Genomic DNA, 21,684 nt, shown 5'->3' with positions numbered 1-21,684 from the left:
AATAGTATATGTATGTGTGGATATATAGCATACTGCCATATATTATTTGTGCACATTAGTATGTACTGTATTAAAGTATATGCAATATATAACATGATGAAAAGTATCATATATATGTATAGTTTGGGGCTGACCTGCTGGAGAGCAGCTCATCTGAAAGAGACCTGGGAGTCCTGGTGGACAACAGGATGACCATGAGCCAGCAATGTGCCCTTGTGGCCAAAAAAGCCAATGGCATCCTGGGGTGCATCAAGAAGAGTGTGGCCAGCAGGTGGAGGGAGGTCATCCTCCCCCTCTACTCTGCCCTGGTGAGGCCGCACCTGGAGTACTGTGTCCAGTTCTGGGCTCCCCGGTTCAAGAAGGACAGGGAACTGCTGGAGATGGTGCAGCAGAGAGCTACCAAGATGATGAGGGGACTGGAACACCTCTCTTATGAAGAAAGGCTGAGGGATTTGGGTCTCTTCAGTCTGGAAAAAAGATGGCTGAGGGGGGATCTTATCAACCCTTATAAATACTGAAAGGGTGGGTGTCAGGAGGATGGGGCCAGGCTCTTTTCAGTGGTGCCGGGGGACAGGACAAGAGGTAATGGGCACAAACTTGAGCATAGGAAGTTCCACCTAAACACGAGGAAGAACTTCTTTCCTTTGAGGGTGGCAGAGCACTGGCAGGGGCTGCCCAGAGGGGTGGTGGAGTCTCCATCTCTGGAGACATTCCAAACCCGCCTGGACGCGTTCCTGTGCCGCCTGCTCTGGGTGATCCTGCTGTGGCAGGGGGGTTGGACTAGATGATCTCCAGAGGTCCCTTCCAACCCTATGATTCTATGATTCTATATAATGCTTTTTTTAATTCAAGTGCTTATATAGTCATTGCTTCTGTACTTGGTGACAGATGGAAAGGAATGATCTGGCCAAAACTGAATACTTGAAACTGAAAGATTAAAAGATAGGGTACCTATGTATTGCAAAATTTTCAATATCATTTCATATGCTGCAGTCTGGTCTCTTTTCCCTCCCCTCTAGATTTGTGGGTCAGTGATGAAGGAACTTACATCTGTGAAGCTGAGAACCAGTTTGGAAGGATTCAGTCACGGCCAGCCACCATCACAGTAACTGGACTGGGTAAGACTGATTAATGTCTTATAGCTTTCATTGTAGGAAATGTTTCTTGCTCTATATTTGAATATTACCTTGCACAAGGAGAACTTTGTCTGGTGCTGCTGCAAGTAGCATTACTGACAAGACTAATAATGAAAATTCAGATTTGATATTTTACATGAATGTATAAAAGTTCCTAATAATTTCTTCTAATTCTTTCTTTTGTTGAAGTTACGCCTCTGATTGGAATAAGTCCAGCCACAGCCAATGTAATTGAGGGGCAGCAGCTCACTTTGCCTTGTGTACTGCTTGCTGGAAACCCCATTCCAGACCGGAGATGGATTAAAAACAATATGGTGGTAAGACTGTTTTGCTTCCTGTAAGAGTTATGGGCAGACAAAATCTTCAGCTGACATTTCAAGCCATGATAACAACTTGGTTTAATTTACAAAAGTTGATGTGCAAATATACTAATAGATTTTATGCTTACAAATGAAGATGCTTCAGGAGGTTGGACTAGCTCACTGGAAACAAGGATCCAATGTCATCTAGGTGATTTACAGCAGACAACGACCACTCAATAGGAGCTGCTGCCTCCTCAGGAGAAGCCACTTGGCTGTTTCTGTAAGGCAGTAGCTGCTTCTGAGTTTCTGCAGGCGCTGGCATTCAGAGTAGAGACATCCGCCTAAGAAACGATGGTTTATTACTGTTCAAAATATGAAAGTGGAAGTGTGGCATCCTGATGGTTATGCCTGACTGATCACTGCCTGTGCTAGGAAATTTCTAACTCTGAAGCATAGATGAGGGAATAGAAGATGGTAGTGGGGGATGTGAAGATCTAGAAAAGAACCCGGAGCCAAAGTATTTGTGAATTGTCCTTTTGTCTTCTTTCTTACTTAGTTTCAAAGTAGTTTTATGCATTCTTGTTGGCTCTTGAAATCTTGTGAATACGCCTACCAGAATGACAAAAGTGCTGGAATTTAAACCCTGGTAACTGAAAAGCATTTCTTTTTCCTTATTTTTAAAAAATAAAGATACCAGAAAATTTACGTAGATTTAGGGGTTTTTAATGTCATGACTTTTACTGTTGCTGATGGGATGAGATAAATGTCAGCATCCCTGTACCATATACTCCTTTCCCAGTGGTGCACTGCTTAGAGCATGAAAGAATGTGTTTTCTTTCCCCCTTGAGAGCACACCATTGCCAATTTATAACTCCTGCAGACAGAGAAGTGGTGTAGACATCGCACCTAGGTTAGTTGTCTGAGTGAAGTTTCATTTCTTTAGTAATAGCGAAATTACTGACTTTAACATCCCTGTGAAGTTCTGCTCTTTATCTTGCTAATTTTTCCCTAAAGCCCTTTCTCCACAGCTACAATTAAAAAATGATAGCAAATTTTTCTTTATTTATTGTCGCCAAGCAGAATTCTGGCACTACTTGGCCCTTTGTTTGCTAGAGTTTTCTGCTCAGTTTTTGAATCACTGGACTTTTCTTTTGATGTGTAAGTGCAAGTAGCACAGGCTGGAACTTCTGTGAGAAATACTGGCAGGATCCTCCTTGTTGAGTTGCTAATTCCTCTGTGTAGTAGTGCTAGTTTCCTGTAATTGTAAGCTTGCGGCAAAAGCTGCACTCCAAGGAAAGTGTTGGAAAAAAGTTATATTTAGAGAAGAATGCAGCTTTCTCTGAGCACGGCATGACTGGAACAATTTTGCATTCTAACAGCCTTTCTTTAAGGCAAGTCTGTGTTGCTGAGCTCATTGATCTTATTTTGGTGTTGCTATAGGGTATATAACCTTTACAAAATTACTCTTATGAAAATTTTAACTTTTCTTTCACAATGGTATGCTTCAGAGCTGGTCTCTCTACTTGATGGATATGGCCAGTTAGAAGGTTTTGATAATTATAAAAAAAAGGATCTGTTTGTGGAAGAAGAACAAGTTATTGCACTCATAAAGAGCTGATTTGTGATCAGACTGGGTTACTGGAATAACCAATAAAAAATACAGTAAAATAATTCAGCTACGTTTGTTTTTACTTCAGCGCACAATTATAAGCATGAGTGGCGGTTTTATACATACTGTGGCAGAGCAGATTTGCCGTTGCAGATCTTAATTTCACTCCAGCAGTAAATACGAGGTGCTACCAAAATTCATATTTAAAAATTACCTTCTTATGGAAGATGGAAGGTAGGAAAAACTCTAGTAAAATTCCCCAGGAACATATAATTTTTAAGAATGTGAAACAGTCAAGTAAAGCTATGCTGCATCCCAAAGTAAATATTATCAACAAGTATTTTCTTTAGTAAAACGCTACGTCACTCTTTTGGCAGCTGGTTCCCAATCCCTACATTAACGTTCGCAGTGATGGAAGCCTGCACCTTGAAAGAGTTCGGCTGCAGGATGGCGGTGATTATACCTGCATGGCAAGTAATGTTGCTGGGACGAGCAACAAAACTACTACTGTTAATGTGTATGGTAAGGAACACTGCCTTGTTGCTTTTGTGCTGAATGCAAGATGAGAGCGTATTTCTTACTAACAGGAGCTCTCACTGGATCTTTTTTGTTACAGTTATACTAATTTCTCACATTTCCTCTTTTGTAATGATGTTACTTTGTAAAGTAACATGATGGGAAATTGGATCCACTGCAAAGGAAAGAACCAAGCGACTGAGACTGTTTTTAAAATAAAACAAAAATAACGCAGTTTTGTGATTGTCAAAGATTTTTAAAGATTGGGCTTGGGTTTTTTGCTTTTTGTTTTTCTTTAATAAAATTTTTTTGATTAATTTAACCAAAAATTACACTGACGGCAAGACACAAAGTGTTAGCGTTGTGGTAACCCATCTGCATTTCAGCTGAAGATACTTGTGTTAACTCTGTGTGGGGTCAAAGCGCTTCATGGTTTACAGGCTGAAATTTTCTCACGTGTTAAAGTAATTATGGGAGATTTATTTTGAGCTTCACTGAAGGTGCTGGAACATCCTTTTACATTAAGAATAGCTGTTATTTTTCAATACAGGCAAGTACTCAGTGTCTGATAAGGTCTTCCGTGTCAGCTCTAGTTTTTGGAATATTTCAGAACTTATATTCAGAATTTATTTGTATGTTTTTAGAAGGATCTAGTTTTTGGATTTTAGATTATAGCCTTAAATCTATCTTCTTTTTGTTTTGGTTTTTTTTTTTGTTAATTCAAAACCAGCTCAGTTAGGTAGGGGGGCTGGGGTTCGTACTATTTTCTTATTACTGATTTTGTGAAGTGATCTGGTTTTTTTGTTCAAGTTCATCTAACAGTCAGTCCCTGCAGTTAGCGTAACTTTGTAGCATTTATAACAAGCATTAAATAAATGTGATCGTTCTCATATCTGCTCTGTTCAAAATGGTGTCTGTTGATGGAAACTGATTCAGCACCAGAAATGCTGAACCTATTCTCCTGAAAGGTGCTGTATAGGTTGAATCATGCACAGTATCATTTCGGGAAGCCTGGCCCAAAATGTTGGCAGAGGATATGCAAAGACGTTCTGAAATGATTGCAATCAACTCTATGATATACCTACAGTTAGTTAAAAACTATGTGTACCTAATCCAGTGATCAACCTGTGGCTGACATGCTTTGTTATGAACAGATATTTATTGTCACGAATGACTGGAGAGAGGAGGAGAAAGTGCTGGTCATTGTCAATGTTAGGGTTCAGAGAAGAGGCTGGAAATTCCCGAACGCTGCTGCCTGTATGAAGTAGTAATTGAATGTAAGGATTTTATTGTAGGAGTGGTGCTGTGGTTTGAAATCTGTCCCCTGCATGTGTTTAATATTTGCATTTACTTTTAGTTCTGCCTGTTATTCAGCACGGACAGCAGATATTTAGCACCATTGAAGGAATCCCAGTAACATTACCATGCAAAGCAAGTGGAGTTCCTAAGCCATCTATTGTCTGGTCCAAGGTAATTTCTCATCTTTCTCATGGTGAAAGATGAATTGAACACATAATTTTGTTGTCATAAAAACTATATGCAAGAAATACAACCAAAAGCCTTAGCTTCGAGGGACCTGGAAATCTCTATTTGTATCTGCTTTTATTTCTTAGAGCAGTGTTTTTTTTGGCCATCGTCCACCCATAGATCAATGTTCTATTCTTTGGAAGGGCTTTGGTTATCACTGTATCGTTATGTTTTTAACACTTTAGAAATTGTTCATATTCCTGTTATGAGTTGATACTTTGAGATTAGGCAACCTGCCACAGATCGAAAGTTCATTTTTGTTTTGGAGCCTTACTTTAAGAAGACTGTTTTTTTCCCCGCTGAGGAAAGTGTGTCTACTGGTGGCATTCTGGGGTTAACCATCCGTCATTTTTCAATCGTCTTTGACAAGATGTTTTGACATCAGAAAACTTCAATTTTTTAAAAAATTAGCATCTGTAAAAAGTAGTGAGTTTTCTGTATAAGAATCCCTGTGCTTCTGCGGTTGGTGCTGCTTGCACAGTGACACTCAAGGGATGTGAAAAGTTAGTTGAAATTAGATAATTTGTATGGATGGAATTTTGGGGCCAGGCTTTTTAGTTAATTCAAAATATTTTGTCCATCTCAGCCATAAGCAATAGCAGTAGTATTGTAATGTAAATAAAAATATTGCTCAGTTTAGTCAGACTGCCTGCAAATTGTTTGGTCTGAGGAACTACACTAAAGAGCATATGGAGCATATTTCACAGTGAAAAATGTGACAGTGTTATATTAAAAATACAGCAGTTTTCATACGAATGGATCACAGCAATGGGGTGAGCTAAGGGAGATGGTGCAGGAACTAGCATTTTTATATTCCTTTAATAGTTTTTGTGGTTTTGTTAGATTTTTTTCTATCTCTGTAAGCTTCAGCTTTATTGAATTAAATGATTGTAAATTTTTTTTTATTTTAGGAGATCCAGACACTGTAGACTTTTTTTTATTTTCCCTTCTTTCCACAGAAAGAAGTAATTCTTTCCAGTGATGTGAAATTTTCTGCAGGGTCTGATGGAAGCCTGCAGGTAGTTTCACCAGGGGGTGAAGAGACTGGGGAATATGTGTGCACTGCAACAAATGCTGCTGGTTATGCTACGCGGAAGGTCCAGCTGTCTGTCTACGGTGTGTGTGAGCTAAAATTAAATATAGCAGTGTTGTCTCTGTCCTCCCATTGCATTGTATTTTAGACGGTAAAACACACTCAGGTGGATTGTGAACCTAGGATACCCACAGTGCAAACGGGGTTTAAAACAATCTCTAATTAGTGCTTTTGACTTTGTCTTAGATCACTGGATCCTCATAGTAGGTAATCTTACAAATGGCTGATACTGCAAAGCTTATCTTTCAGCTGTTACGATTCTCTTAAAACCTCCTGATACCTGTTACCTTGAGTTCATGGACTAGGATCTTGGGCTGATCATAATTTCATCTTTATGGAAGTGAATAGGAAGTACCTGTATAGGAATAGAAGTCCCAGCTGATAGGAAGAAGAGCCATTAATCCCATCGGTCCCAAAGCTTCCTACCATCTCCCAGAATTATAAAAAATTGTATTTAGGTGTAGGCTTGCTTTGCAAGGCTTTTCTGGGTTGTAGGTGTTGGTGCTGTAGTGTAACATCGTTCAGGTGTTGGTCGAAAGCTATCTATGCAATACAGAGCTCAGCATATGGATGAACTACACGTGCCTGTTGCTGTCCAGCTTTTTGGGTAGGTAGGGCAGTCTTGCTGGTATTTGTGGTATTGCATCAGCCAGTGCCTGAGCTACAGGCACCATACATCAGCATTACACTGATTTACGTCTATTGCAAACGTGTCATTAAAAATAGGATTGTAATGTTATATACCTGATAAAAAAAAAAAAAGACGTTTAATCTGAAGTAAAATTGCATGGTGTTACGTTTGTACAAATATTTACATATTCATTGCAGCTTCTTAACATGTTCCATGTTATAGTGAAACCTAGAGTATCCAGGCCTGGAGACCAGCAAGGAAACGCATATGATAAACCCATAGAGATCTCGGTAATTGCAGGGGAAGATGTTACACTTCCATGTGAAGTAAAGAGCTCACCACCCCCCATAATTACCTGGGCCAAAGAAACGCAGCTCATATCTCCATTCTCTCCAAGGTAACAATGTTTAATGAAAACAAATGAAAAAAGAAATTGCGTCTAAGCTTTCAAGATTTTGGAAGGCTATATAATTTCTAATTGCCTCAGGATCAATCAGAAGGTATTAAGTTGTCTTGCATGAGGACCCTGTTTTACTAGGTCTTGAAACTCTTTCCCAAACCAGGTGTATGTCTCTTTCCGACGGAAGCTAAGACCATGCATCATTGCACAGCTTCCATTCCAGCACGCGTTTATATGCAATCTCAGGAGGCCAAGATGAAAGAGATCCTGTTACATTCATACTGTGGTGGTGCCCGGAGACCCACATAATCTGTGCCTGATTATAAATGTTTAAAAACTGTTTTTCTTTTCTTAAACACTTATATTTATGCTCAGGGGAGCATCGTTTATTATTCATATGGACTTTGGGCTGCCAGTAGATTACAGATGATGATAAACGTTTGGGAGTGCTTACAAGGGCTCATTGCTCACTGTGTTTTGGTTACAAAAACTGTCCAGATATTCTTGAACATGTGAAAACATAGCTAAATGTTTATAAAAATGTTGAGTTGACAACCTTAGAGACTGAAGAGTTGGGGACTGTCTTGTATGCAGCATGAGACACAATGTTGGACTTCTTCCTTTGTTATTTTAGTGTGGTACAAAATAAGAGAGGAAAGGAGTAGGTGATTATTGTCTGTATGTTCCCAGTTGAAGTGCCAGGTACTGTCCCGGGGTGAGCTAGTGCTTTTCTAGTCTTCAAGATTCCTCAGAAGGGTTAAAGGCTAGAGCTGTATTCACAAACCAGGAAATGGTAGCGCTGGCCAAACACCTGCTGCAGCTATTGTTGTTGTGCCCCTTGTCTAGTGTCTCTCACTGCTCCCAGTGGAAAGAATCAACCAGTGTCTGAGCTGAATTAAGGCACTGTACACACCTGAAGGTGTGTACATCACCTGAAGGTGAGCCTGCTTCCCTTGTGGCCAAACCTGCACCTCAGAGGGACTCTGCAAGAGCCTCAGCAGCTAATAGCTGCTGGGACAGCATGTTTGGTGAAGGAGGCTTGTGCACAGAGCTGATCTGTTATTAATTATCTCTGTGGAATTTTCTGCTGTGTCCTGTGGGCACGTGTCATGCACTCACCAATCTGCATTCTTGGTCTCTTACTTGTCCTCATTTTGCCTCAGGAGACATTGATAAATTAGGCTACTTGCTCATGGTTCTTGTGGCAATCCAAGTTGTCCACAGCAGCACAAGTCCAGCTCAGCCCCTTCCATAAAATTGTTTACAGATGTCAGCAAAGGTTAAAGAATTAGTCCAAACGAAATTGCTTGGGACCACCCAAAAGATGATGTTAGAAATGGAACCAATAAACAAAAGAGTGAAATCAGAAATGAAGGAGCTTCTGTCAGAAAGCAAATCTAATTAGTGGACAAAATAATGGAGATAAGTTACCCCAGCAATCATATCTTTTGGGGTTACTTAAAAAAAAAAAGTTTGGCAAGATATGGGCAGCAAAGGAGGAATTATATCAGAGAGATTTGGGTGGCCCAGAGGAAATACACTACAATTTCCATTCATCTCTCCAGGCCATTGCAATCCCCAAATTCACCATTTATACCCATATAACAACACTGTCCTAATTAAAGCGTGCCAGAGAAAGGAAGACAGATGGTACTACTAATTCCCCACCAACTTTGCCTAAATTCTGTATATTAACCTTGAGTGCTACACTTGAATTTCTTCTTGTCAGTTCTTAGCTGTCATTTTTAATTCCCTCCTCATTTTTTCCCTATTTCTATGGCTTTTGATTTCTACATAAGAAGAATTTGGCTGAGCTGGCCAAGGCTGTATCTTATAATGTTGCAAGCTTGTGACCAGTAAAAATCCATACTCTGTAGTTAATTATTGAGTGATGAATAGTGACAATTTCTATCAATATCAGAACTGGTGATTTTGAATCAGAATACTTTTCAGAGCCCCTTTTTCCATGTTTAGCTGTCATAACATCTTTTTTGCCAAGATGAAATAGTATCAAAAGTTGTTTAACTTTCTGACCATGCTGGCCTGGGCTGAGCAAAGATTTGTGATGGGAGGTTGAAGAGCTCCATTTCTCTACCTTGTGGGTTTTTTTTCTGTTTCTAGAAACAAGACAGATTTTAATATATTCTGTAAGTAGACGGAACCAAATTTTTTAATTTGGATCTTATATTGTAGATATTTGCTGCATGTTCTGAATGCAGTGGCTCAGTATGGCATGGCTGAGCATGTCCTGTAGGATGGTGTTATTTTAGCTTGTAGCGGTCCTTATCAATGTGTAAGTAGAGGTCATTTACTTTTCAATGCATGTTTATACGGTGTATCTACTTATTTTTCCAGACATACTTTCCTGCCCTCGGGGTCAATGAAGATTAGTGAGACACAAATTTCAGACGGTGGAATGTATATCTGTGTAGCCACAAATATTGCTGGGAATGCAACTCAGTCAGTGAAGCTAAGTGTACACGGTAAGCTTTAACTTAAAGGACAATCTACAAGTTTCCACATGGAATTTAGCATCATGCAGAGCTTTTAAAACATTTTTCCCTATGTATGTTAAATGCTATAGACCTATATTCTTTCAGATCATATTATCTTCATCTACAGGTTGTTGTTATCAGATGAGGCTGATCAATAGTAATTGTGGGTGTATAAATAGTTCTCCTATGGTAGATGTAGAGTCTGGAAGTGTTGCTGCCGATGCCTGTTGACAGCACACGTCTTTGAAGTGGATCACATACCATGAATGTACCAAAGTGGAACTCTTGCCCCCTGCAGCTCTGAAACCTTCAGACTATGCTAATTCCATTGCAATGGCTATAACAGATTACTGTCTGATTCTGTGGGTAGAGACATCTGATATCAGTGCTCATCTTTGTTTATCTGTAATTGTATATTACCAGAGAGTCTGGAAAAATGGCACTTGTTACTGTTTCAGACATTCTTTGTAAGTCCTTTATTGTCAATGATCCTTAGAAAGGAAAACAATGTGGCAAAAGAGTTATGTTGGATTTGTATTATTCTTGGGGACCAGCAAAATCTTTTCCAGTCACATTTTATCTCCTTCTCCGAACTTGTGTTTGGAAGCATAGAAAGATCAGGAATTAGGGGAAGGAAATGAAAATGTCAAAAGGAAAATGTAGTTAACTTTATCATAGAAGGTTTTGAATTGTTGTGTGTTATGAATAGCCAGTACCCATAGCTACTCGGATGTGCTCAGTATAACAATATTACACTACTCATATGGAAGTCGTGCAGTAGAATTTGAAATGTATCTTCTTCAAATAAATTAAGCAATCGGGTATCGTACATCCTATCCTACATAGAGAACATGCAGGTCTGCTTCCTTAGTCATGGAATCACAGAATTGCCTAGGTTGGAAGGGACCTTTTCAGATCATCGAGTCCAACCATCAACCTAACCCTGACAAAAACTATCACTAAATCATATCTTTAAGCTATATCTCTAGTCACCTGAGGGAATTTAGTTTCAGTGAATAAGGAAGGATGTTTTCTAAAATGACAAAGACAGAAAAGAATTTCCTTGAAGAATGATCTTGTACATCATTTTCTTCACAATGCTGTGGACTAACCTTGTCTTCCTTAGTACCTCCAAAGATACAGCATGGGCCTCGAGTTTTGAAAGTCCAAGCTGGCCATAGAGTTGACATACCCTGCAGTGCCCAGGGGATCCCTCCCCCAGCGATCACTTGGTTCAAAGGCAGAAGTGCTGTGCCGATAGATGGTGGGCAGTTTATCCCTGGCCCGGATGGAGCTCTAAGCATCAGCAACGTCCAGCTTCCTGATGCCGGAATCTACAAGTGTGTTGCTAGTAACGTAGCAGGCAGCGATGTGTCAGAAATAACAGTACAAGTTCAAGGTATTTATATTAGGGCTGTAATCTCACCTCCTGCCCTGGCTATGTATCGTTTCATGCCAGTGTTGCCTGGTTTATGTTTTGGAGGACAATGTTCTTTGCTGTTGGCTGTTATGTAATGCAAAAATCCAGATCTGTTTTAGATGTTACATTCTGATGTTAATTAAGGAAAACTGGAATAGGAAAACTGAAAAGAAATAAGAAATATATTACTTTTTTTTTTTAAATACAAAAAGTCTTCAAGCTACTTATGATTTGGTTTTGTAGTAGGTAATTAAAATCAGATTCCAGTAGGGGAAACCTCTTTTTCAAATATTATCTCCGCGTGTTCGAATGTCTCACGTTTTCAGAGACTCTCTCTGAACCTCGGAGCCTGGTGTCACAGCTTTCAGTGGAATTGGAATTTTGCAATTGAGCTCTTCACTCAGTCAGTTAGCATGCTGTTGAAATGGTGACGGGGCAACAGTGGTCAGCATGCCAATTTAAATATGTGGTATAACTCCTCACTTGATGGGCTGACATACATCAATGTAGCATGACTGACTTAAGCTAAGTAGAAATTATTTGTTCTTTGTAATAATCTAAACGCACCATTTCAGTCTCTTTGGAGAGCTGAGAACCGCTTGTTACAAACAACAAAGAACTGCCAGAAACGTTACTTTATTATAAATAATATTCTTTGTATAGTCTCAGTCCATACACAAGTTTAAAATGAGATGCAAGAACAAAGGGTGGAGGTAGGACTAATATGTGGTATGAGAAAAGACAGTTTAAATAGTATTTTTCAGATTTTGCAGAAACAGTGTCTCTGCCCTCAAAACAAATATAGTTGGTTTTAGAGAGAACCAATTTCAGTAAAATTTGAAAGCCTCTTTGTACTGCTTACTGCCTAAATATTCCTGTGAAATCAAGACTGCTTTTATAGTACACTTCATCAGTGTAAAGAGGGTTATTGGAATCTGACCTTGTGTGAATGAGAGAGACTTAGAAGCATTATGTGTTGCCAAACTGTATTTCCGTGTTTGGAAGTAGAGAATTTTTTGGGATCTAATTTTCTTTCAGAGTCTCCTGTTATTGAGGATCTGGACCCCCCATACAATAGTCCCTTTCAAGAAAGAGTGGCAAATCAACGCATTGCATTCCCATGTCCAGCAAAAGGTGTGTGTCATTATTCCCACTTTTAGTGACAAAAGTATATTTTTCTGTTGACCACTGAGAATTACTAAGTTTCCATGTACTCTTTGGCATGGTAAAAATGTACAATATGCACAGTATTTTCCATATGTACTTTGTGTGGAAAAATTCAAACTAAGAGTGATTTAAATAACCACTGAGTGTGGAAATTCTGGGAAAAGTCATTGGTACCCAACAAGGACATTATAATGTTTAGTACTAAGATTTCTAATGTTAAAATCATACTGTAACAGTCAGGGCTTCCTCTCATAGCATCCCTGTGGATTGTCCTTGCCAGTAAGACTTCCAGCAAGCAATGGGAAGTGCTTGAATCTTTCTTATTCGGAGCTAAGCAAAGCATTTCTTGAAGTTTCACTTTTTGCTTATCAGGTATTCCAAAGCCTGTCATCAAATGGCTACGCAATGGAAGAGAGCTGTCAGGCAGTGAACCAGGGATTTCAATTCTGGAGGATGGGACACTGCTGATCATAGCTTCTGTTACACCTTCTGATAACGGAGAGTATATCTGTGTGGCAACCAATGAAGCTGGAAGCACAGAAAGAAAATACAACCTGAAAGTTCACGGTAAATAATAAATACAACTGTTGGGGAACTGTTTTTGAAGAACATCTTCTCTTTTATTGGTGGAAATTGCATGCCCCAAATCTGCCCATGTGCAGTTAAATGATAAAATCTAATCCTGAGTACTTGCATTTCTATTATTCTGATACTCTCCATACTTTTTCTGTTCTTTCTGTTCTCTGTGACTTTATGCACAAACCATCTTTGTTTTGCTCAAAGACCTAGGTGCGTCTCGTTGGTAGAGGGCTCTATTTATACTGGAAAATTTTAATGCAAATAACAAACGAAGACTTTTGTACTATAGAAATTAAAGATTGGGTGATAGATCTGCATTTCAAATATAAATATGAGAAGTTATTTATCAGAATGAACACAGAATAGGAGAATTCTTGCTCCTGATATTTGTTGAGATAGAAACTCTACAGGTGACCTTGAGATACGTTTTGATATTTTGATTCTTACAGAGTACTTTTATTACAGCCTTAATCGTTCCCCGTGATAGTTAATTCTGATTCGAAAGCATGTTTTATACCCTTATATTTATTTTTAGAAAAGCAGGAATTCCATCTTGTCCCAGCAGGCCTTATCGGTGGGGTTTGAACTTTCTAATCCACCGCATAAGGCCCTTCTCTTTGCATTTGTAGTGGGACAAATGATGGCAGATGTTCTTGGGGCTGACTGGAGCAGTGAAAAGGAAGGATGACTCTCTGGATTCTCCTTCCTTTATATGCTAAGCAAATAACACGGGATTTTAAGATTGAGATTAAATTTAAGATTAAGTAAAATTAAATTTAAGATTACATTTTAAGATTATTCTCTTCAAATGTTGATGGTGGTTGTGTTTGAGTGAATTTCCCTGGGAGTCTCTTACTGGGCAAGAGATAACTCTGGTTTTTGCAAAAGGGAAGAAAGGACACGGGAATGTATGCCCAGAGGCAAAAGGCAAATTGGATGCATTGGGTAGGTAATGAAAAGGGTCTGAGAAATTTATATTACAGTGGTTCTTGACTTGGGGGGAAGGAAGAAGTGGGAAATCACTGAAATAAAAGGTTTAATACATGACCGGGAGCTTTCTTGTAGTTCCTCCTGAAATTAGAGATCAAGAAAAGGTGACAAATACATCTGTAGTTGTTCATCACCCTGTAAGTCTCTTCTGTGAAGTATCTGGTAACCCCTTCCCAGTCATCTCCTGGTATAAAGAAGATATCCAGGTATGTACAATTAACCTAATTGAAGTAACATAGCCATCATTAGTTTTGTGTTGACTTTTGAGTGCCTGGTATGAGGACTCATTTAAAGTAAATACATGTACATGCCTTCATGTATATTTAAACTGCACTAAGAACACCCACACAGAAAGCCAGCTAAATATGGCTAATCAATTAATTCAGCTGTTCAAAAAGTCTAAAGTAAACTTTTTATTTTCAAGATTCCCCTAGGAATTAGCCTTAGCAGTCTCCCAGTATTGTAGATGCCAGAGTCTTTGCAGAGGGGACAAATAACGGTATTTTCTTCATTCTGTGGCTGGAGAAATAAGAACTCTTGGAGGTGACTTGAAATCCTCAGGATTATTGTTGAGTCCTGTTCTTCTACTTGTAGCTGATAAGTGATAGTTCAAGAGGAGGAGAGACACCTTTATGCACCTTTGAGACTGACCATTACTGATGGCTGAAGAAGCTCTCTGGTTTTCCCACTCCCTATTGTATGTTGAGCTACAAATCATATTGAATAGATTGCAGAAGTTGAGGAGATTAGTGCTATAACTGAAAGAGGAAACAGATTATCCTTAGACTAAAACTACCATTTTCTTATAAAAATCCAGCTGTGATACTTGGCTGATGTAACTTGGATCACGTAAGGCTAACGTCTTGGGTTCTTTTAAGGTTGTGGAAAGCAGTACGCTCCAGATTTTGCACAACGGGAAGATACTGAAGCTCCTTAAAGCTGCTACTGATGATGCTGGACAATATTCATGCAAAGCCATAAATGTAGCAGGAAGTGCTGAGAAGCTGTTTAACCTAGATATACTAGGTGAGTTCTGTATTTTGTATTTTTTTCGTTTGTGTGTTGGTTTTTTGTTTTGTTTTTTTAAGATAGTGATTTAAAAAACAGTTGATACTTAAGACATCATTAAATTTCGATTTATCATAAATGAATTCTTCCTCTCACTGCCCACTTAATATTGGTTGCTAAAGCACTTGTCATTGTTGCCTTTGAAGACTGAAAATTTGCCTTTCTTGTAGTAATAGAGACAAAATGCTGCTTTTCGTTTCTGGACTTTGGTCTGTGGTCGTTTTCTATTTTGGGTGTACAGCAGTCTAACACAGGAGTCTTCACGTACTGCTCACCAGCACAGGCGTGGAAGCGCTTGTCATGGTAGAAATGATGTTGTGATCTAGCAGAAGTCACTTTGCAGTGAATACTAAAGTTGTTTCAAGGGAACAGCATGACCCACTACTGCATTTCTTCCAGTTTCATAGCATACCTTCCTGGTTAAATACCAGCTTTTCCTATAATGTTTGTCTTTTTGAAGTTCCACCGAGTATAATTGGTGCTGGTACCCCTGGTGAAATTGCAGTCATCCTCAACCAGGAAATCAGTCTGGAATGTAGAGCCAAAGGCTTCCCTTTTCCCAACATTCACTGGTTCAAAGATGGCAAGTAAGTATATTATAGCTTTTGTGGTTTATTTCTAGCTTATTCCTCCCTTGGAATGTAGAGGAGGAAGGTGCACTGTACCAGCAAGCCCAGTTTTTAGCTACTTAGTGTTAAGTTATTGACAGTGGATAAAACTTGTGTGGTGTGAAGTGGTAAGTTCTTTAATCAGAAGCTAGTATCCTGCTTTTCTTTGTGAACTGTCCCATTACTGACGCTGGCACTTGCAGAGCAGATTTACAGTATTTGAAGCCAGACAATGCTTGAACCAAGACAAATGTAACTATTTCTTTGAGTTTATTATATCTGGGTTATTTTAAACATGTCATTAGTTAAAATACGGTTGTTTTGCTGGCGTGATTTTTTCAATGGTAGACAGTACCCATATCAAATATTTTCCTAGCTACTGCCGTGTGCAATTCTGCATATATGTGTTAAAGGTTTAAAAGCATTTGTAGTCTACATGTTTCAATTCTTCATCTCATCTTTCAGGAAAGCATACCACGGGAAGAATTCTTGGTGGCTTAAGTATTAGCTGAAAAACAAAATGGGCTGTTTTTTTAAATAGTGTTGGTGTTTAACAATGTATTGCAGTATAGGCATTGGCTAGTACTCAAAGATATTCTGGTGTGACAATTCCTTATTCTTTGGTATTGGTATGTTTACACTTTCATCTAGTAAACGCAGACATTTTGTTATCATTTTGTCACGACCTAAGTAATTAGAAAAAGAAACTGAGATCACGAGTAGGACTCTGGCTCTGATGCTGGCATCCTGGATGACCTGAGTGCTTTTGTGTTTTGGTTTCTTCTAAAACCCGTGAATAAAGTTAATTATAATAGTCTGTCACTTTATGATGACTCTTCAGATTAATCGTATTGCTCTACTGCTTAATGGTACAATTACTGCCATTAAAGGACCCCTCCTTGTTACCGTCAGTTTAAATTAATGTTGAATGGATGGGGTCAGAGTTCTGCGAAGCAAAATAATCTCTGTTCCAGGCCCTTGTTTTTGGGTGATCCCAATGTGGAGCTTCTGGACAAAGATCAAGTTCTACACGTAAAAAGTGCTCGAAGGATTGACAAAGGTCGTTATCAGTGCAGCGCCACCAACGCTGCTGGCAAACAAGTGAAGGAGGTCAAGCTGATCATCCATGGTAAGTTTATAGAATGCCTGACCCTAGGAAATCCTTTAACTTCACTCCTAAGATTTCTTTTTTGAATGGAGATGCTCAGGCAAATATAAGTTAAGGCTCTGATCTTGCAAAATTTGCGTATAAACGTAATTTGATACTCATCTGTTGACAAAGTGATCTTTTTGAGCATTTCTGTGTGTCAAGTTAAGTATAAACATAGTCTTTGCAAGCTTGGCCTTTAAGTGGCTTTTATGTGCTTTTTATTATTTTCTAATTGTTGAAAGCCAAAAATCTCAAAGGGCCTTCTCAAATTTTGCTATTAATTAGTTTCAACTGAATTGTTTTATCATCATGTGGCTTCATTGTTTTGATTTGTCTTAGGAAACAGAAAATTAATTAGAAGAATTTTATTTTAATACACTCATGGTCTTCTTTTCCTTAACCCAGTGCTAGGACCAAATTCAGCCAGGAATCAGTTATTTTTAAAATTAAAATTATAAAGTGAAGTGCAAACCCAGTAAGAATTAGACCAAAATAGTCTTTGGAAAAGAATGTTCCAGATGACCCTCAGGTAGCATGGTATGTCATCTTGCTTAAATTGGTGTAAATTGAGGTCATTTATAGCAAGAGAAGAAATGCTAGCATGAGATAACCACATTAACATTATTTTTGTGAAGTTTATAGCACACTGAGTATACTTTTTGTGTTTTTACAAGCAGTGGAGTCTTCGCAAAGACATGGAGAGCAGACAACTCCTGTGATTAGTCTAGATAAGTTTAACGTAAATTAGGAGATTATCAGTTGGCAGAAAAGGAGGGGAAAGATTGATGGAAGAAGGAAGAAGTGGCTTTTGAAGGAAGACTTCAAAGGAGACAAGAGGAAGAGTTTTTCAATTTGTAAGACAAGAATGTGTGAAAGCTCAGTCAGACCTGAAAACTGAGAGAGCCCAGTGCTAGCAGAAATTAGGGTGAATCAACTGCAGAAATCGAGAGGTCACATAATGCTCTCATGCCTGGAGCGTGAAATGAAGGAATTTAAGTCTGTGAGCCCTTAAGCTGATGAGTCCTCATTTGCTATGGATTTGCTTCTGAAGATTGTGTGTCTTTTCTTCTGATAACTGTGAATTTAGAATACATTATTTCCATCATCTGGGTCATTTCTGAAGCATGGAGCAACCATGTGCACAGAAATACGCCTGTACACCAGTCATAGTGCAGCCTCTTTACATTGGGAACAAAGAAAATGCTGTGAGAACTTGCAGATGATTGTGGCTGTTGTGAGATTAGAGGAATAAAAAACCCCACACAAATAAAATCCTGGCAGATGAGTAGACCTTACTTCAGGTTCTTCAGAAGAAAAGGATGAATTTGTGGTAGTAGGATGGAATATCTCTTTAGTTTCTCATTAATCCTGGCTCGATAAACAGAAGCCTGTGGAGTAAGTGAGGAACCTAGATGCTAATTCTTGCTAGTTCTTACTTTGTTTTAGCTGGTTAGCCCTACTTTTGGCTTTGATATTTTCCCAAAACACCATGTTAAAACCGTTCCCTGTCTGTGGATGAAGGCATTTGCTGATGGAGAAATGTGTTCATCTTTGTGTTTCAGCGTATTATATAGATTTGTGTATTTTTGCATGCAAATTATTTAATTACGAAGATATTTCATCATGGTTTGATAATCTGCCATACCCATCTCGTAGGTGTACATCCATTCACTGACACTTTGCTTTACATTTCTGCAGTGGCATTTTAAATGAACACTAGTCAGTAGAAATCTAGGATGTACTGAGCATGTTTGGCAGCAAAGGAGTTAATGTGTCTGCCAGATGTGTCTGGTACTTTCAGCAGTCATAAATTTAGTTGTTGCCAATTGCGCTGTGTTTTTATTACTTCTACAGAGATTTACGAACTCTTTATATTGGCTGATTTACACGAGAGCTTGTTTGCTAGAAAAATCTGAGTACTGCTGCCTAGCGAGCAAGGGAAATGACTAAGGGCCAAAAGTTTCAAAATTAGGAGCCTAAAGCTAGACTGTTAAGCTCATATTTAGTCTCAAAGAAGGTGACTTCATCTTCAGCAGTTTTGAATACTGAACAGTTCCCACCCCAGTCGTAGAGGCTCTACGATGTATTTGGTATTTTAAATAGCAGGTCGCTGTTCCTTGTTGGGATGATGCACCTCCCAAGGTACACAGGGGTTGCTCTTGCTTTACCCCTCAGAGAAAGGGAAGAGGCAGAGCCATGCCCAAATGCATTGCCAGACACATGGAGGCCCAGCTCTCCTAACTTGGCACGTGTTGGAGCCTAGAAGGTAAAATGTTTCCAGGTACCTCTAGTGGGACCACAATGCTTTGCAGTGGTCCTTGCTGTGGCACTTGTGACTTAGGTATGTAGTGGCCCTTTGATGTTAGATTCCATTTATGTTCTGTTCTCTTCATGCTTTCAACTGTCAGTGTGCCCCAGAGAATTGTATAGGCAATGTGTAACTCTGCTGGGAAAAAACAAGGACAAAAATCACCAGGAAGGGTTGGAAGTCTGATTAAGCTAAAATCTTTCATTCTTACAGCATTCTAATATTTAATCTATTTAAATCTACAGACTTGTATACTAAGGCTCTAATGCTGATGTCTTGTCTTTCGCAATAGTCCCTCCTAGTATTAAAGGAGGAAATACTACCACAGAGGTATCAGCGCTTCTTAACAATCTTATAAATTTGGAATGCGAAACCAAGGGGATCCCTGTTCCTACCATAACCTGGTACAAAGATGGACGACCGATTATTTCCAGCCCCCAAGCTCTGTATGTGGACAGAGGGCAATTCCTGCAGATACCTCGGGCCCAGGTATCGGATTCTGCAAGGTACACTTGCCGCGTGACCAGTGCTGCTGGAGCTGCTGAGAAGATATATGACGTGGATGTCTATGGTAAGCGAGAGTTTATTGAACTTGGTTATTTGCCAGGTTACAGAAAGTGCATTTTGAAAGCTTTTCTGCCTTTGTAATGTAAGCAGCCTTTGCAGGCCTGTCAAGAGTGAAGAGCAGTCAATGGTCGTGTTTAAAGATGGGCCTGCGTTAGCAGGGCCACGTAAAGGGAGCTTTACACTGTGCTTTGTGTGACTCTCAAAAAGCTCTTGACTTCACAGGCCTTGATACCGTGCTTTCATGAAGTATCAAAACTATTTCTTCTCCATGTATCCTTTTTCTTTCTCACACATGCATGGTGAACAACACTTACCTGAAATAGCCACTCGGGGTGGGATCTTTTGTGTAGTGTTTTAAGACCTTCAGATTTAGTACTTCCATCTCAAAGCCCTGCAGATGCTCTATTTTACACAACTGGTCAATACTGAACTACATCCTTTCAGTGCTCTCTTTCCCTTTTGTCTTGGCTTGCCCCAGCAGCAAATTCTCACATGAAATTGTGCGTGACATAGTGGCATGTAGAGCCAAAGTGGGTGGGGAGGAACTAACCCATTTGCTGTTAATACATTTTCTAGCTCCAGAATGAATCACTTGCAATGTATTTTTTCCTTTCTGCAGTTCCTCCAGTAATCGAGGGCGATGCTGACACAGCCCAGAACAGGCAGGTGGTTGCTGGCAATTCACTCACATTAGAGTGTAAAGCTGCTGGCAACCCTCCACCTCTCCTTACCTGGTTAAAAGACGGTGTGCCTGTGAAAGCAAGCGACAACCTCCGTGTTGTAGCTGGTGGGAAGAAGCTGGAGATTTTGAATGCTGTTGAGGGTGACCGGGGCCAGTATTTGTGTGTGGCCACAAGCATAGCCGGAGAACAAGAAATCAAATATGAAGTAGAAATCTTAGGTGTGTGAGCAACAGATTCTCATAAACCTAATAAAGGATGTTTTTATTTTTGTTGGTATCATTATATGAAATATCAGTCAAGTTGCATATCAAGTTAAACCCAGGCACTGCACACTTTTGCTGTCCAGGGTTACAGGACAGCTCGAAGACTGTTACTTTCAGGTTAGTTCTTGAAGAGTTTTTGTGCACACAGTAGGTAAATTTTATTCTCAGTAACCTTTAAAATTCTTCTAACTTGCCTTCATAGAAGGAAATTGTAGATATGAAAGGTATGGATTAAAAACATTACTGAGTAGTTGCCTCTGGGGGGAGGACATCTGTCTCTGAATTTGAGTTGTGTTGTGCAAATTTTGAACCTTTTCTTGAAAATGTTTTTTTTTTTTCTTCTTTTTCCATTGAAACCTTTACCACAGTCTGCATCTCAGCAGTCCTTTCTGAATGTCTCTAGGTAAATGACTTGTACAAATGTTAATCACATTCTTCTCACAAGGAAAGGTTTAAGAACTTTAAAGGCTTGATTCTTGAAGAACATTGCCTACTATTGCATGCAGACATAGAGCATTTGTTCTCCCATTCCAGGTATATCTCACTAGTCTTGCTAGTCGGTGAAGGAGCTGGGAGGGAGCTGTATGGCCAAGTTTCCTCCTCAGCTCGCCCCCTCCTGTGAGAGGATGAGACAGGGTGAAGAGGACCTGGAAGAGGGTCCTCTGCGCCTTTGTTTTCTTCTGCTGCTGACAAAGGGTGCTAAAGTCGTCCCCCCCACCACCATTCACAAGGTTGTTCAGACAGAATCTGGAAAAAACAAACAAACAAGAAAGAATAAAAAAGAGTGAGAAGAATGGTTTGAAGCCACAAAATGTCATTGGGTAGATGTTTGCCTTCAAAAAGGAACAGTGATGAACAGCAAATCTGTATGTGTTTGAAAGTGAGACAGACGTCAAGATTTTATTTTTTTAACATTGCTATTTGAGATAGACTTCTATGGCATTTCTAATGCTTAAATGTTTCTGTTGATGGATTTTTCTCTTACAGTCCCACCATTTGTGGAAGGTGGGGATGAGCTCTTGGACTACATTGTGATTCTACATAGCCCACTGGAGTTGGATTGTTCCGCAACAGGGACACCCTCACCAACTATCGTGTAAGGGGATTGGTGTGACAGTAGAACAAAAATATCTGATGGTTGATAGGTGAGCTTGGAGGTAGTCTTCGTGAAC

General features: G+C 39.4%; 1 protein-coding gene across 4 annotated transcripts in view; it reads left to right on the top strand.

The window, feature by feature from the left end:
* HMCN1 (hemicentin 1) overlaps positions 1-21,684 on the top strand; it is a 188,609-nt gene that overhangs the window by 77,788 nt on the left and 89,137 nt on the right. For 3 of the 4 annotated variants that reach the window (XM_074596824.1, XM_074596825.1, XM_074596826.1), the window contains 17 exons: positions 1,020-1,118; positions 1,326-1,453; positions 3,425-3,569; positions 4,921-5,033; positions 6,050-6,206; positions 7,037-7,211; positions 9,570-9,697; positions 10,836-11,108; positions 12,168-12,263; positions 12,669-12,863; positions 13,941-14,071; positions 14,744-14,891; positions 15,394-15,520; positions 16,516-16,670; positions 19,292-19,570; positions 20,186-20,467; positions 21,500-21,608. In XM_074596824.1, coding sequence (XP_074452925.1) covers positions 1,020-1,118; positions 1,326-1,453; positions 3,425-3,569; positions 4,921-5,033; positions 6,050-6,206; positions 7,037-7,211; positions 9,570-9,697; positions 10,836-11,108; positions 12,168-12,263; positions 12,669-12,863; positions 13,941-14,071; positions 14,744-14,891; positions 15,394-15,520; positions 16,516-16,670; positions 19,292-19,570; positions 20,186-20,467; positions 21,500-21,608 — 2,740 coding nt within the window. Of the gene's footprint in view, positions 1-1,019; positions 1,119-1,325; positions 1,454-3,147; positions 3,282-3,424; positions 3,570-4,920; positions 5,034-6,049; positions 6,207-7,036; positions 7,212-9,569; positions 9,698-10,835; positions 11,109-12,167; positions 12,264-12,668; positions 12,864-13,940; positions 14,072-14,743; positions 14,892-15,393; positions 15,521-16,515; positions 16,671-19,291; positions 19,571-20,185; positions 20,468-21,499; positions 21,609-21,684 lie in introns of those variants that run through there. The other variant, XM_074596827.1, reaches the window with a different exon arrangement.

The sequence above is a fragment of the Larus michahellis genome, chromosome 8 (genome assembly GCF_964199755.1).
Source record: "Larus michahellis chromosome 8, bLarMic1.1, whole genome shotgun sequence".
Classification (NCBI taxonomy): Eukaryota; Metazoa; Chordata; class Aves; order Charadriiformes; family Laridae; genus Larus; species Larus michahellis.
This window is presented reverse-complemented; position numbering and strand designations above follow the sequence as displayed.